The sequence below is a fragment of the Anomaloglossus baeobatrachus genome, chromosome 7 (assembly GCF_048569485.1).
Source record: "Anomaloglossus baeobatrachus isolate aAnoBae1 chromosome 7, aAnoBae1.hap1, whole genome shotgun sequence".
Classification (NCBI taxonomy): domain Eukaryota; kingdom Metazoa; phylum Chordata; class Amphibia; order Anura; family Aromobatidae; genus Anomaloglossus; species Anomaloglossus baeobatrachus.
Window position 1 is genome coordinate 289,437,085 of NC_134359.1, and position 16,281 is coordinate 289,453,365.

Here is a 16,281-nt window from a genome sequence, read left to right on the forward strand (position 1 = left end):
TTCATTGTAGATTTTTATTGACATTCCCAATAGCCTCTTTTTTACTCTTAAAGAAAATAAACATCTTTTAGAAAGCTCGGTACACACAGTCTTCAGTGTGAAGCAAATTTACTAAAAAGAACACTTAGCTTTAACTCTCAAGCTGCCGGCGGAGCCTGGAAAAAACAAAAACACAAAAAAACACAAAGAAAAAAAAAAACAAAGGAAACCAATAAAAAGCGACGTTTTGCAGGCCTTTCCGGCAGCTACGGGGTTAAACATTTACAGTCTTCATATATCATATATATGCAGATGTATACACATATATATATACACACACCATAAAATGAGGCATTGTCCGGACTTTTTTTTTTGACTGTCAAACACTTTTTTTTTTTTTTTTTACTTTTTTTTCTTGTATTTACAGCAGGAGTCGTGTTCGCGCGGAGCCACGGGAGGGCGAGACGTGGTGGATTAGCGCTCTCAGGGTGACTTCTTGGAATGTGGCCCCCCGGGGCCCCCGCAGTGTTGCTGATAATGTGCTCCGCTCCGGAATCCGTGACTTTTGATGAAAACACCGCGAGAAGTGTAAAGACAAGAAGCGGGCGATGGGGGAGGAGGGGGAGGGGGGAGGGAGCGGCGGCAGTCAAAAAAAAAAAAAGGGGCACAAAATAAGACAAGGACAAAAGGACCACGTTGGGGGTTGTCAGATCAGATGGGTGATGTAGTCTCTATACACGCAACATAACGAACATTCAGTAACATCCCCCTTTTGGTTGGTCTGTCTCTTTCTAGCGGGAATCTCTATAAAAATGCACCAAGACGCGGATTATCCAACTGGCGGCCATCTTGACTGGGTTTCCACGTGATGTGAGTCCAATGTCTGAGCCGGGTATTGGAACACTACAACGTCCGCCCTTTCGCTTTGATATGTGTTAGGAGCAAAGGTCGAAACTAATTTCCGCGGGAAACCAGTGTTGCGCAGATTCTGTGCCGGGCTCCGTCCTGGCGTCGGCGCCGTGCTCGTCTCTCCTCTGCTACGTCGGCATCTGTGTGATGAGACGACACCGAGACTCTTATTCCTGCACTGTCAACACTTGGGCATGGAAGGGCCTGGACCCACTTAAGTTACGATGGAGGCTGGCAACTTTTACTCCCCGGCTTGGCGCCGTGACGGTGCTGAGGAGTGAATGAAAGGTCCTGGGTGTGATGGCGGTGATGTGTATCTCCTAGACGGTTACACCAGGTGCCTCTACAAGACAAAGAAGAGGAATTAGGGTGAGCCACAAATCATTCAAACCCCCCCCACTGCACCACATGTGTGACCGGGAATAGCCAGCATGATTACTGCACAGGTGCGCCTTAGGCTGGCCAGCATGGATATTGCACAGGTGTGCCTTAGGCTGGCCAGCATAGTTAGTGCACAGGTGTGCCTTAGGATGACCAGCATGATTATTCCACAGGTGTGTCTTAGACTGGCCAGTAGGATTATTGCACAGGTGCCCCTTAGGCTGGCCAGCAAGGATATTGCACAGGTGTACCTTAGGCTGGCCAGCATAGTTCGTGCACAGCTAGATTGTATTGTATTGTAGATTGTAAGCTCTCACGAGCAGGGTTGTCTTTTTTCCTTACTCCAATTATTGTATTTTCTATAACTGTTATTTGTTTTTATATGAACCTGCTGAATTGTAAAGTGCTGCGGAATATGTTGGCGCTATAGAAATAAAGATTTATTATTATTATTAGGTGTGCCTTAGGATAACCAGCATGATTATTGCACAGGTGTGCCTTAGGCTGGCCAGCATGAATATTTCACAGGTGCGCCTTAGGCTGGCCAGCATGGATATTGCACAGGTGAGCCTTAGGCTGGCCAGGATAATTAGTGCACAGGTGTACCTTAGGATGACCAGCATGATTATTGCACAGGTGTGCTTTAGGCTGGCCAGCATAATTATTGCACAGGTGCGCCTTAGGCTCGCCAGCATGGATATTGCACAGGTGCGCCTTAGGCTTGCCAGCATGGCGATTGCACAGGTGAGCCTTAGGCTGGCCAGGATAGTTAGTGCACAGGTGTACCTTAGGATGACCAGCATGATTATTGCACAGGTGTGCCTTAGACTGGCCAGTATGATTATTGCACAGGTGAGCCTTAGGCTGGCCCGCATGATTTTTACACAGGTGTGCCTTAGGCTGGTCAGCATGATTATTGCATAGGTGCCCCGTAGGCTATCCACAATTAAAGGCCCCTTTTTCATTTTCACAAGGGTAACTGGATTTACAATTTGTGGTGCAATTTTTCCTGAGTATGGTGATATCTCATATTTGGTGGCATTTGACTTTTGGAGCATAGATTTTCCTACAATAGTTTGTGGAGCCTTGAAATGCTGAAAAAAAGGCAGCAACCCCTTCAAGTGACCACATTTTGGAAATCTCACCCCTCAGGGAATTCATCTATGGGTGTAGTGATGACTTTGTCACTGGAAACCACCCATAAAGTCAAACGCAGTGAATGATGTTGACAAATTAAAAATTACAAATAAGCCCTTGTAATGCCCAGTACATTATAGTGCCCGTACATTGTGCCCAGCTTGTGCCTCTGGAGACAAACCTTGTAAATTATGCGGGCTTCCTCAATACAACAGTGCCAAGCGTGGATGTTAACGGTGGTGTAAACACAGTGTGGGGCTCAGAAGGGAGGAGTGCATTTGGATTTGGGAGCACAGATGCTTTTTTGGGGGGGTGGGAGCCAAAGCGATTTTTTTTGTGGGTTGAGTTGAATGCTATTGGTAGCAATTTGGGGTTAATTGGATGAGTTCACATTTATCCTGTACTCTATGCTGAGCGCTTACATCGGGATTTCCAACTACATCTCTGAAATACGTGATTCAGGTAAAACCCCTAATGGATTCATTCACTAATGAGGCAACAGAGTTACTCCAGACTCTGTTTGGCCTCTGTGCATGCCTAAAAAGACATGTAAAAAAATGGACAACCATGGAACACCGGCCAGATAGGAGTTCAAAATGTCTCCATCTGCCTCATTACAGTGAATTTTGCATTGGGAATTTTGCCTGAATCATGTTTTTTCAGAGTTTTCATCAATTTGCAGGAAAATCTTCCTTCCCACGGTGTAAGGGGTGTCGTGAAGGGGTTAACCGTGAACTTGTAGAAGCCTAATCGCTCAAAATATAGATTCTTATGAGATCTTAGGAGGATCTGTTACCAGGCCAAATATGTCCACTTTTTGTTCTTCTTTTATTCCCGCTGATCCCCTGAGAATTCCATTTTTTATCTTTCTTAAATCCACCTTATGGTTCTAGAGATATGGGCCTTTTAATTTGGGGGTAATTTTTATGATCTTTAAAAGGGGCGTGTCTCATTGGGTAATAATACAGAGCAAACTAAAGACACGCCCCCATAGAATCCTCTGAGCCACGCCCCTTTAAGGAATATTACAATTAGCACCAAATAAAAAGGCCCATATCTCTGGAACCGTATGATGGATGTAAGAAAAAACAAAAACATCATAACCAGGGGAGCAGTGTGAATAAAATAAGAGTAAAAACTGGCCACTTTTTATTGGGTGACATGTCCCCTTTAAATGTTGCGGTCACTACTGACAGCAGCCTTTGAGATCAGAGCTAACTGCAGTTGCAGAAAGGGCTATGAATTACAATCATGCTCCTGCATTGAGATCATCATGACAAAAATGTATCAGGGTGCGGACGCTAGCATGGAGCTGGAACTCCCACCAATCCCAAAAATAGGGGCTCTGCACTAATCCTTTCCAATGAGAGCCCCATTTTGAGATGTACCAGGGTCAGCGCTGTCGGACCCCCACTGAACTGCAAATTAAATGCTGGAACTAACCCTATAAAGTTATCTGGTGGAGAATTTGAAATAGCCCTGGTGTAGCACCGCAGGGATGCTTACCTGCTCACCGCTACGGCCGGGTCCCTTTCTCCCCTGCTGCCGCGCGGCCTCCCACGTGCTTCCCTTCCTTTCTCTCATCTCAGGCCCTGTACATGCCGCATAGGATTTCTGAGAGTGCACATAAGAAACGCACACCAGCCCTCCTCTTAAAGGGTTGGCACGCTATTTCCAGGAATCTAGCCTATGGCTGAGCTTCACTATGTATTTAAGGCACCCTCCTATTAGGGGAGGTGCCTGCACAAAGACATCAGTTAGGATACCAGTCTGCTGCTAGTTAGTTGTTAGGTTCCTATACTCCTGTTCCATTATCTCTGTGTTAGTTACCCTGTACCTGCCCTCCCATACCTATCTCTACCTGCCGTGCCCACCATACCTGTCCACACTTGCCTGTCTGTCTGCCTCAGCTGTCCCGCCTGTACCTGCCTGCACCTGTGTCTATACCTGAGTCCGTCTCCTGTCCTGGGGGGGTCAGCTGCTACAGTCCCAGTCACAGCCCTGGGAGTGGTACCTGATGTCCGCCTTGTGGCGCTTTGTTAAGCCCCTCCCACTAAAGGGTAAGCCCGGTACCCCCTTGTGGTCCTGTGGGTCCACTAACCCTGCTCGCTGCCTCTACACCAGCCGCGAGCGTTACACCTGGACTTACTTGGTCTATCACATGGTACTAAATTTTTTTGATGGACGTAATGGAGTCAGAATCCTCATTTACATACGATTCTGAATAAGCTTCATGTACATTTAAAGGGGTATCTGAATCTGATCTGGTCATGAGATGGGCACTCATCATTAAATGACGAGACTGATAACTAACCACAAAGAGTCACGCACCTTGTGTGTCTATCACATGACCAGAAAGGACCATTTTTACCTCCAGGAAGTAAACAATGATGGCTCCCATCGAATGACAAGAAGCAGAAATCTTGAAAACCGTAAGGAATTAATACAGAAAGTATATTGGAAACTCGTATAACATCACTAATCACTAGTTTTATGCAACTAATAAACAATATTTTCTGAGTTGGGAAAATCCCTTTAAGTGCCAAGATAACAATACAGACTGCACAGTACCTTATGTTTAGGGCATTTTAAGGAGAAGTTCTCTTCATTTAACAAGCAACCTACAACAGAAAACAGAAAAAATATTATACATCCAATCTGCGACAGGTTCTCACTTTAAGGGACGTGTTCACTTTAAATTCAGTATAGATTTCTGGGTTTTTCTGCATCCCGCGTCCCTCCCGCAGGTGAAGGCGTCTATAACATTCTGTATTTTCCCTAGCTTGTATTAGCCAAAAACAAAGTCGGACTCCTGCAGAAGCGGCAGCGGAGCCGGGTACAGCCCGGGGGAAAGCGGCGCTGCCGAGTATACAAGCTGTACGCCGCTCAGGTCATTGATTTCCTTCTCTAGGAAACTCTCCTGTTGTTTCTGGACTTGGAGAAATGTCAATGTAAACCCTGGGACGGGGGGAGATGTAAGACGAGGGAAGTACGACTGCAAAACAGACCGGAGAAGAAGAAAAAAAGAAGGACCGCGAGCGCTGACGCCCCCCCAAATCTCCTCCATAGGGGGGAAAGCCAAGGACTTAGAACAGTCTGCACTCTGCAGGAAACTCATCCAGAAACTCAAAATAGCGAGAGCATAACCTCCTTATCATCAACATCCGCCAAATCAGTTTGAAAATCTGTTTTCCTGATACAGAGCTCCAAATCCCCTGCACAGACTTATGGTTACATGATAAAAATTGCAGCTGTAGTCAGTCACCACCAGGGGGAGCCCAAGAGCTGACTCCATACTGTTCATACATTAAACTCAATGATAAGGCAGCAAGCTCCTGAACTCCCCCTTGTGGTGATTGGAGAGAACTATAATAATCCATATCTATCCATCCTTCCTTCTTACTATCCATCTGTCCATGCCTCTGTCCATCCCTCTATCTGTCCATCCCTCCATCTATTTATCTATCTATCATCCTTCCATCTATCCCTCCCTCCATCTATCCCTCCCTCCCTCAATCTACCCCTCTAACCCTGCATCCATCCCTTCATGCATCCATCCCTTCATGCATCCATCCCTTCATGCATCCATCCCTTCATGCATCCATCCCTTCATGCATCCATCCCTTCATGCATCCATCCCTTCATGCATCCATCCCTTCATGCATCCATCCCTTCATCCATCCATCCCTTCATCCATCCATCCCTTCATCCATCCATCCCTTCATCCATCCATCCCTTCATCCATCCATCCATCCATCCATCCATCCATCCCTTCATCCCTTCATCCATCCATCCCTTCATCCATCCATCCCTTCATCCATCCATCCCTTCATCCATCCATCCCTTCATCCATCCATCCCTTCATCCATCCATCCCTTCATCCATCCATCCCTTCATCCATCCTTACCTTCCATCCATCCTTACCTTCCATCCATCCTTCCATCCATCCTTCCATCCATCCTTCCATCCATCCATCCTTCCATCCATCCCTTCCATCCATTCATCCATCCTTCCATCCATGCATCCATCCCTTCACCCATCCATCCCTTCACCCATCCATCCCTTCACCCATCCATCCCTTCACCCATCCATCCCTTCACCCATCCATCCCTTCACCCATCCATCCCTTCACCCATCCATCCCTTCACCCATCCATCCCTTCACCCATCCATCCCTTCACCCATCCATCCCTTCACCCATCCATCCCTTCACCCATCCATCCCTTCACCCATCCATCCCTTCACCCATCCATCCCTTCACCCATCCATCCCTTCACCCATCCATCCCTTCACCCATCCATCCCTTCACCCATCCATCCCTTCACCCATCCATCCCTTCACCCATCCATCCCTTCACCCATCCATCCCTTCACCCATCCATCCCTTCACCCATCCATCCCTTCACCCATCCTTACCTTCACCCATCCTTACCTTCACCCATCCTTACCTTCACCCATCCTTACCTTCACCCATCCTTACCTTCACCCATCCTTACCTTCACCCATCCTTACCTTCATCCATCCTTACCTTCATCCATCCTTACCTTCATCCATCCTTACCTTCATCCATCCTTACCTTCATCCATCCTTACCTTCATCCATCCTTACCTTCATCCATCCTTACCTTCATCCATCCTTACCTTCATCCATCCTTACCTTCATCCATCCTTACCTTCATCCATCCTTACCTTCATCCATCCTTACCTTCATCCATCCTTACCTTCATCCATCCTTACCTTCATCCATCCTTTCCTTCCATCCATGCATCCCTTCATCCATCCCTTCACCCATCCATCCCTTCACCCATCCATCCCTTCACCCATCCATCCATCCGTCCCTTCATCCATCCATCCCTTCATCCACCCATCCATCCTTCATCCATCCATCCATCCTTCATCCATCCGTCCCTTCACCCACCCGTCCCTTCACCCATCCATCCCTTCATCCACCCATCCATCCTTCATCCATCCATCCATCCTTCACCCATCCGTCCCTTCACCCATCCGTCCCTTCACCCATCCGTCCCTTCATCCACCCATCCATCCTTCATCCACCCATCCATCCTTCATCCATCCATCCGTCCCTTCACCCATCCGTCCCTTCACCCATCCGTCCCTTCACCCATCCGTCCCTTCATCCACCCATCCATCCTTCATCCATCCATCCATCCTTCACCCATCCGTCCCTTCACCCATCCGTCCCTTCACCCATCCATCCCTTCATCCACCCATCCATCCTTCATCCATCCATCCATCCTTCACCCATCCGTCCCTTCACCCATCCGTCCCTTCACCCATCCGTCCCTTCACCCATCCGTCCCTTCACCCATCCGTCCCTTCATCCATCCATTCATTTCTCCCTCCATCCCTCCCCTATTACAGTCCATAATGCACAGCCATATAGTGAATATCGTCCTCCCAGACCGCAGTGCCCTGACTCACCGGCCTCCGTTGCGCACGTGTAGTGGTAGGTCAGCGAGCATCCCTTGTGGCTGCAGCCCACAGTCGCTCCCGGCTTTTGACACCTGGGACAGAGCTGGAAGGCAATGAGGGAGTCATTTATCAGACAAGGTCGTTCTGGGACAAGTTTATACTGGGTCAGCGCAAAAATAAAATAAGCAGAAGGTGATTCACCGCCATCCTGTGTCCCTACCCAGAAGCCTCCACTGCACGGCTATTGTTTTATTCTGTGTGGACTTGTCTGAGAATTCCAGCATGCCGACAACCGCTAAATCTAAATTACACAGGAGGTGTGCGCCCTGAAAAAAATCTAAAGAAAATGTAACTCTGTACAGACAATACTTATCCTGCACTGATCCTGTATTATACTCCAGAGCTGCACTCACTATTCTGCTGGTGCAGTCACTGTGCACATACATTACATTACTGATCCTGAGTTACATCCTGTATTATATTTGGCCTTATTATATTACAGGCTTCAGAGCTGAAATCTCCCAAGTGCTGTGCAGAATTACTTTGGCATTGCAGCGAGTCTCGTGTGAAGGAGGCAGGATCTTCCCAATGCAGAGTGATGCAGCAGATGAAGGACGGTAACCTCTCCTCCTCTCCTCTCCTCTCCTCCTCTCCTCCTCTCTTCCTGTTCATACTGGTTTTATGGGATCACTGGGATAGTTATACTGGTAGCACTGGGAATGCTCCATGCATATAGGATGGGGTTGCCCTTTAAATAAAGAATTTCCCCCACGATGTGTCCTGCAGGGAGTTTGTGCAGTCTCCGCAGTACAGATGTAGCAGAGCCCAACACCCTCATCAAGTATGATCACAGCGCAGCAAAGAAAATAAAAGCTGGGTGCGTGGGCGGCCATAACTCCGCGGATCTGAGCTTTGATGCAGACGGGAAAATCTAGGGCACAGAATACAGATGGAGGGGCAGGGGCAGAGCCGAATGTTACCGGAGGACGACACATTGGGTCTCCTGCCAGAACCACTCAGAATTTCCAAAGTAGAAACTGCAGCAATTAATCTGATGACATTTAAAGGGGAGGTTCAGCTACTCATGAGAGTCCTGGATTTGGGGGGGGGTCTGCAATTTTAGATAACCCCGTTCAATAATTGAGGGGTTAGTGCATGGGATAGGGGGTGGACTGATGTCTCTCCCTATACGCTCACTAGCCATTATCCTGCATTCATCACAAAGCGCGCTTCCCCTTTAAATGCCTTCATACTTTTCGGACCTGGAATCCGGAGCTTATATAAAACCTTTTTACGCAATCCTTATATAAGGATCTGTTGCTGTAGCCAATAACCCGGAGTCTCCTAGGATGATGCAGTAACCAGTCTTGGCCACTTGGTGGCGAGGTCGTATTACCTGGCCACAAAATTAAAGGGGAAGCGTTATTTTATTTGGACGCTGCTTGATGACAAAAGAAGGAACTGGCAGGTTATTGATTCAGTCTGAGCCCCTTTTTCACCTCTGATCATTTTCTTAATTGGGGCAACACCCTTCAATGAAAAGTTTTGTAACTTCCTAATAAACTTTGCGAATCAATAATCAAGATCTCTGCTTGCTGCAAGAGAATAACAACATTCAGAAAGGGTTTGATAATCTGTGCGCTAAACACATGGTTTGTTAATGGGCGATTCCCAAAAGATATGGGTGACCTGAACAGCAATCTGTAGATTAGGGGCTGTCCTTGGGGTTCCAAAACCACAGGCTCAGTTCCCTTCCCTATGTATAGGGTCAAAAGCGGAATTTAGAGAACAACTATAATCCTTCTCTTGTCCTTGCTGCAATGTATCGAGGATAAAAAGTAATGTGTTCCACAATCTCAACTTAAAGGGGTTCTCCTATCCTATCCTCAAAATATGCCATAAAGTCGGATAGATGAAGGACTAGCCACTTGGAGCCAAACATGGCGCCCAACTGTGTGCTGCCATGGGAGAAGAGCTTGAGCTCTAGAAATTCGAGAGCACGCTTCCTCAGAGAGCATGGCGGGCGCCCTCCATCTATTGGACATTTAGGGCATATCCTTTGGACTTGCCACAATCCTATCCTCAAAATATGCCATAAAGTCAGTTAGATGCAGGTCTCACCACTTGGAGCCAAACATGGTGCCCCACCGTGTGCCGCCACCAGTGAAGAGCTGGAGCTCTGGAAACTAGCGAGCACGATTCCTCGGAGAGAACAACGGGCGCCCTCCATCTATTGGACATTTAGGGCATATCCTTTGGACATACCATAATCTCAACTTAAAGGGGTTCTCCTATCCTCAAAATATGCCATAAAGTCGAATAGATGCAGGACTTGCCACTTGGAGCCAAACATGGTGCCCAACCGTGTGCCGCGCTCGGAGAACTGGAGCTCTGTAAACTGGCGAGTACGATTCCTCGGAGAGGACAGCGGGGTCCATCCATCTACTGGACATTTAGGGCACATCCTTTGGACATGTCACAAGTTTCAGATGGGAATGACCCTTTCAAAATTGCTGCTCTTGCCATTTTCCAACAGCATTCTGTATTGAGGGAACACAAGAAATTTTGGAGCATTCGTTGTACTCAGAAATAATACCGCCACATCTAATGAAATGTGGAGCAACACTGAAGAAGCCCTTGCTCCAATATGGTCACCATTAAAACACAATGCAGCAAAAACATCTTTACAACTTTTTTGCATGCTACTATCTTACTCACTGCTGAAGCTGCCATCTGTATAGCTTCATGGACACCGTAAAGTTTTCCGGCCACTAGGTAAACTCCGCTGGTCCACACGGCACAAGCTTCATGTACCCAGTGCTCTTGCGTCTCGGCCTCTGGTGAATGAAGTTCAGAGTTTTTGCTGCAATGGTGCCTCCTGGGCTTCTCAGGATCTGTCCCCTCTGACTTTTTATTACAGCAGTAACAGTTGGGCAGCTTCCTGAGCATGGAACGGGCACTAGATCGGAGATTGTTGTGTTTGACCAGTTCAGTGGCTCCGCTCTCCACGCAAGACGTCCTCCCACTCCCTGCTGTGCACGTTAACTCTACCGTCTTGGAGGACTTCTCCACTGAGGCGTCCTCCGTTCTGAGTTTTTCTTTAGGCCTAGTTTTCTTTGTAGGTAAACAGTCCATGGGGTAATACGGGCCACAAAGATCTCCCATGTCTTTATAGTTGGCAGGGCAACGACACAAGCAGCAGAGAAGACAACCGGGGCTCACTGACTTGCACACGAGAGGTCCCAACTGCATCCTAGAAGAAACCGGTAAAGAACCTTGTTTGGAAAATGTGACGGCAGGAGACGAAGAGTGTGCCGCACTTCTCTCCTTGAACAATCGCATCTCATCTCCAGCGGAATTCACGATGGTGCAGGTAGTAGTGAAGGCATTTTTTTTCTCCACCTGAATGTATGGGGAGAAGAGATGGACTCTTTCAGCCCTGGCCGGTTTAGTAGACACGTACTTCAACTTAATTTCTGGCTCTTTGGGTGTAACAAGAGGAACCATCTTCCTCTTCGATCTTCGTTTGGCTCCAAGTGCTTGGCTGGTGGACCTGGTTGGAGGAGTACACTTGCGTTGCCGCTTGGTGTAGCCATTAAAGTTTGGATACTTGGATTTTTTTCTAGCTCTAGTTTGGGACAATGACTCCCCAGATGTGTCAGGAAGACTGGAGCTATCTTTGGGTCCCTGCTTTTTGCATTCACTTGAGCGTAACTTATTGGCCAAGAGAACATTGTTGGATAAAGCTTTATCTTTAGATTTAAGAAGGACAGATGGAGAAGAAACATGGAGCTTCTTCGTCGTTGCTTTTGAAGTGACCAGAGAACTTTTGGATCTCCCTCGTCTGATCTTCTTTTTGGGTAGAGAACTAGGCTTTTTGGAACCAGCACAGTTGCCCCCTCTTTTGGCCACATTATGTGAGACAGCATCTCCATGTAGAGAATTTAGAAGTCTTTTTTTCTTCTGTAAGGGTTTTCCTTTGAGGGACTTTTTGTTTGACCCTTGACAGCTCCCATTATGCTCCAGCTTCAAAGATTCAATACGGGTCAAATCCTGAGCCGTCGCCTTGGTGTTGGCATCTGCCACTTGTAAGGTGCCATTTTTTATTTCCTTTCTTTGGGCGCTGTTGCTCAAACTACTGAAGTTAGAAGCTAAAGCGCTTATTGCTCCTGCACCTTGCTTCTTTTGATTTGGTGATGTAATTTTTTGGACAATGGCTTCCAGTTTCAATCCTCTACCTTTTCTTGGTGGCAAGACCTTTGTCTTCATGGGCCCAAGGTATGACGCACGTGAGGTCACCTTCAGACAAACATCTTGAGTCGTTCGCACAGATGGAGATAGGATGACTTTACAATTCTTTTTTGAGGTTATTGCTAATTTCACCTTCTCTTTCTTGACTGGTTTCATTTTTTTAAATAAAATTGCTGAGGTCTCGGATTTCTGCTCCTTGGTCTTTTTACTACGTATGATCAAGTTTCGTTTTTTGGCTGGTACCGGAGAAACTAAATTTGACTTTCTCTTCAAAGAATGTAAGGGCCGCTCTGAATTTTTTACATTTATCCCCACTGCCGTATTGGGGAGCTTCATCCTTTTCTTGACTTTCGGCACCATCTGAAACGTATCAGCGGCAGAGCAATTATTGGCGATTATTTTCTTTAGGTATGAACGTTTCTTCAGGACAAAGTTCATTCCCTTCTTGCCTCTCCTTCTCTTTACCGGGAAATGCTCCGGTTTCTTGCTTCTTGACCTCAGAATCATGGATCGCTCGTTCTTCAGAATACTGAAGCCATTTTCTTTCGATTTCTGAGTGCCGCCGAGGATTGTGGAGGAGTTATTTTGCGGAAGGAATACATTTTCGTCATTAGATGTTGGTAATATTTTCAGGGCAATCTTCCCACCTCTCCTTCCTGTTTTATATGGGACCCTTTCCTTCTCCCCAAGTGCCCCTTTCTTAGCCATCTTTTCTTGGGAAGCTGTCTTTATATCTATTCCTGTCCCACATCCCTGAGGTTCTACCTTGGCAGTAGAGGAACGGGTACACATCCTTGCTGGTGTCACCTCAATCACAGGCGTCTTATTGACTGCTGCTTCTTCGATTACACTTTCCATCTTGCCTTTATGTTCTTCAGTCTCAGGTTTACTATTCAATTCCTTTGGAGTTTGTATAAGAGCATTAGGCTCAGAAATTTCGGCTGACTTGCACCTTCGTCCACGTGGAGATTTCTTTTCAACGACTGCTTCAGGAGTTGGCTCATCAGTCACTATTTCAGGTTTTTTTTCTTCTACTTCTTGAAGAGGTTCTGGTTCTAGTGCGCCATCTTCGATGACTTCTTCAACTTTTTCTTTTGCTTCGTCGATGTGCGGTATCGTTGATTCAAACCAGCTTTTCACTTTCGATTCCGTCTCGACAGCGGGACCGAGCAACATGATAGAATTACATGACAAATGTGAAGCTGTCCCCAAATTCTCCTTGTCTTCGGTGCTTGGATTTTCAATGGACTCTGGTGTGTTAGCTGAAGATAACGCTTCAGAACCCCTGGTTGGCTTCGTAAGAGATTCATCAAAAATGAAAGATTTTCTTTCCGAGAAGTCACACAATGAGGAATAGTCTTCTGGTTCCAGATTTGATTCCTTCTGGGATGGCAGATCAGGAATGTCTTGGAAATCCTCTTCGGTATAACAGTCTCTGGTGTCTTCTAACCACTTTTCATTGTCTACTTTGCTGTCATCTGGGAAAGCCATTACTTCCGTTCCCTCTTTGTTGAACTCTTCCCCAGAGTCATTTTCCAGGGATGTCTCCATGTCAGGAACATCAAGTTGACTATCAACTTTACTTTCCTTGCTTTGAAACAAGCCTTTTTGAAGATCGGCAGAATGAAGAGTTAACTCAATCTCTTTCCATCGAAGGCAAGACTCCGTCATGTTTTTATCTGGCCACTCAAATGGGTCAGAATTTTTCATACAATTTGTGTTTTCCATAGTCGTTGAGTAACTAGTAAAACTGGCGCTAGATCTCACTGGCTCCACCTGCTTCTCAGTGTCCAAAACAACAGAATTTTCTGTATTTTCTTCAACTACTTTTTCGTCCTTTTCGTAATAGTCATCGTTGAAGTCATCTTGGTTCTTCAGAGGAGTTTTATCCGGTGCAGCTTTCTTCAAAGCTTCTGAAAATATCTGTGCGTTCTCCTGATCTGACCAGGTGTTTTTGACCACCGATTCCACGCAGGCATGGTTTTCTAAATTAAATGGTGATTTGGGAGAATTATTATCCATTTCTGGAGAATCGACCCAAGCCTTTTCTGCTTTCTCGTTATCAATAGCGTCCTGCAGAGCAATGATTTCTGTAGACAACTCTTCTTGGGATAGAGCATTTACCAGTAAGTGTGGGCATTCTCGCTCACTGCTCACCAGTTTGGCAAAAGTCTCCAAGGGAAGGTTGGCGTGTATGCTCTGAAATGAATCATCAGACTTTGTAGACATGTTGTCAGGTGACGTAACAGAACAAGTGGAAATGGATTCTGGCTTCATTTTGGTACTGTTGGCCCTCGCCGGGCTCCGTCCCGGACCACAATACAAGTAATTCCTCTCTAGCTGGTCATCAGAACCACTAAGGTAGTCTGTGTCTTGCACCTCGGCATGGACAGACTGTGGCGTACCAAGAGTTTCCGAAAGAGGTGTCCCCATTGGTTCAGATGAGTAAGCACTGCTCTCTGAACTACAATGCTGTCCTTTCATTTGCTCGGGGGTCCTAGGTGACGTCTTAATTGTCTTCTTTTGTGGAATACCAGTCTTGGTCATAAGAAGTTGCTGAACGGTTGTCGATATGTTCTCTACCTGTGAAGTGAGGGCAGTAAGGCTTTGCAAACTGAGGTCGGAGAGCAAGGTCTCTGGAATTTTGTCATTCTGCAAGTTTTTAGTTTGGGACTCTGGACTGGAGGTGCCTGTAGGGGAAGGATTTAGGAGAGGCATGTAGTGGCTGTGATCAGAAATACCCATAGGGAATGTATTCGTGTTATGCTGTTGCTGGTTATACTGAAAGTTCTCAATGTTTGGCATTAATGGAGAAGGGGTAGAACTATAAGAAGGGGATCTGCCCACAGACCGGGCTGGAGAATGGCTGGCACTTGGACTGAATGCTTGATAATACTGTTCTGGAGTTCTGCTGGGAGTCTCAGGCTGACAATACGTTTGGCCTTGTTGGCTGAAGTGTTGCCCATGGTACTTGGCCATGTTCTGGTAGTGCAAAGTTTCCTGCGTATGGTGGCGTTGAGTTTGCTCAAAGGAAGCCATTCGAGATGACTGGTAGCCATGTATGGATTGCACCCGTTGTCCGGCAGTAGCCATAGCACGGTCATGTGGAGGGTTAGAAGGGGCTGTGCAACTTTTAAAGGAATGAGATACAGGGCTGCTTCCCGGCACGGAAGAGTACGTGGAAGTGGGGAAATTCTGGTTGAAGTGGGATGACTGGGAAAAAGGCAGTGGAGAAGATGGGACGTCGTTCTGGACCTTCTGCTGTGGAAGCTTAGTGTAAGGAAGATTTGGTTGCTGGGGGTGGTGTAGAGCGTGTGAACGGAACGGCATCTGTCCAGTTGGATCTTGATACCCCCTGCTTTCTTCAGGGGTCTTCTTTATCACGTTTTCCTCATATTTTGCCCCAGCCAATGCCTGAGATTGTCCCCAGTTTTGCATCCCATCTTCTCCGGTATACTGTCCAGGGTAGACATTGCCCTCAGGGAAGCTAGCAAAAGAGACCCTTCCTTGAAGCTGTTGGACGTTCATGTGCTTGTCACCGCGGGGGTACTTCTCCCCGGTATTGTTCTCGTAACCTTGATAGGACGTCTGGGCATAGTACCCTTTGGTCATCTGTCTCTGACGCACGCAGTTGAGCCCCGGGTGACTTTGATGCCTGTAATTCTCCAGGCGTGAGGAATCCTGTGAAGATGGTTGGTAGTTCTGTTGGTTGCCGTGGAAACCACACCTTTCCCGAAAAGACTGCATGACTCGCTCTTGTTATCTGTAGAGAAAAGAAAAAAAACAGAAAGGGAGAGATTCAGATACAAGATTTTTGGTTTACCTGCTACCACGCTAATCCCGCTAACGTGTCGCTGCTGGCTTACCGACTTTCCGTCAACTATTCTTCAAAATGATTGGAATTCTACAGAATTTACCCAAAACTACAATTTTATTTGTGACGGGACCCATTGATAAACCTCACACCTTAGCTTGTTCCAAATAAATAGGTCTTACAATTGGTACCAACTAGCACTTGTATCGCTAAATTTAGAAGGTCCCGCCAAGGGGGTCTGACCTGACCCCAAATGTTTCATAAATGCTTATTTGGTCAGGAGATCTCCTGGCTGGACTGGACAATATGGTCCTTACTTGGAAGTCTAAATTCGGCCTATATCTTAAAGTAGACTTTCAACTACCGTATTTTTCGGATAA

At 46.7% G+C, this 16,281-nt stretch overlaps 1 protein-coding gene across 2 annotated transcripts in view; it reads right to left on the reverse strand.

The window, feature by feature from the left end:
- RAI1 (retinoic acid induced 1) overlaps window positions 1–16,281 on the reverse strand; it is a 145,122-nt gene continuing 128,841 nt past the window's right edge. For both annotated transcript variants that reach the window (XM_075318380.1, XM_075318379.1), the window contains 4 exons: window positions 10,555–15,850; window positions 7,846–7,939; window positions 4,978–5,027; window positions 1–1,231 (listed from right to left, as the gene is read on the reverse strand). In XM_075318380.1, coding sequence (XP_075174495.1) covers window positions 1,217–1,231; window positions 4,978–5,027; window positions 7,846–7,939; window positions 10,555–15,834 — 5,439 coding nt within the window. In that variant the 5' untranslated portion in view covers window positions 15,835–15,850 and the 3' untranslated portion in view covers window positions 1–1,216. The remainder of the gene's footprint in view (window positions 1,232–4,977; window positions 5,028–7,845; window positions 7,940–10,554; window positions 15,851–16,281) is intronic.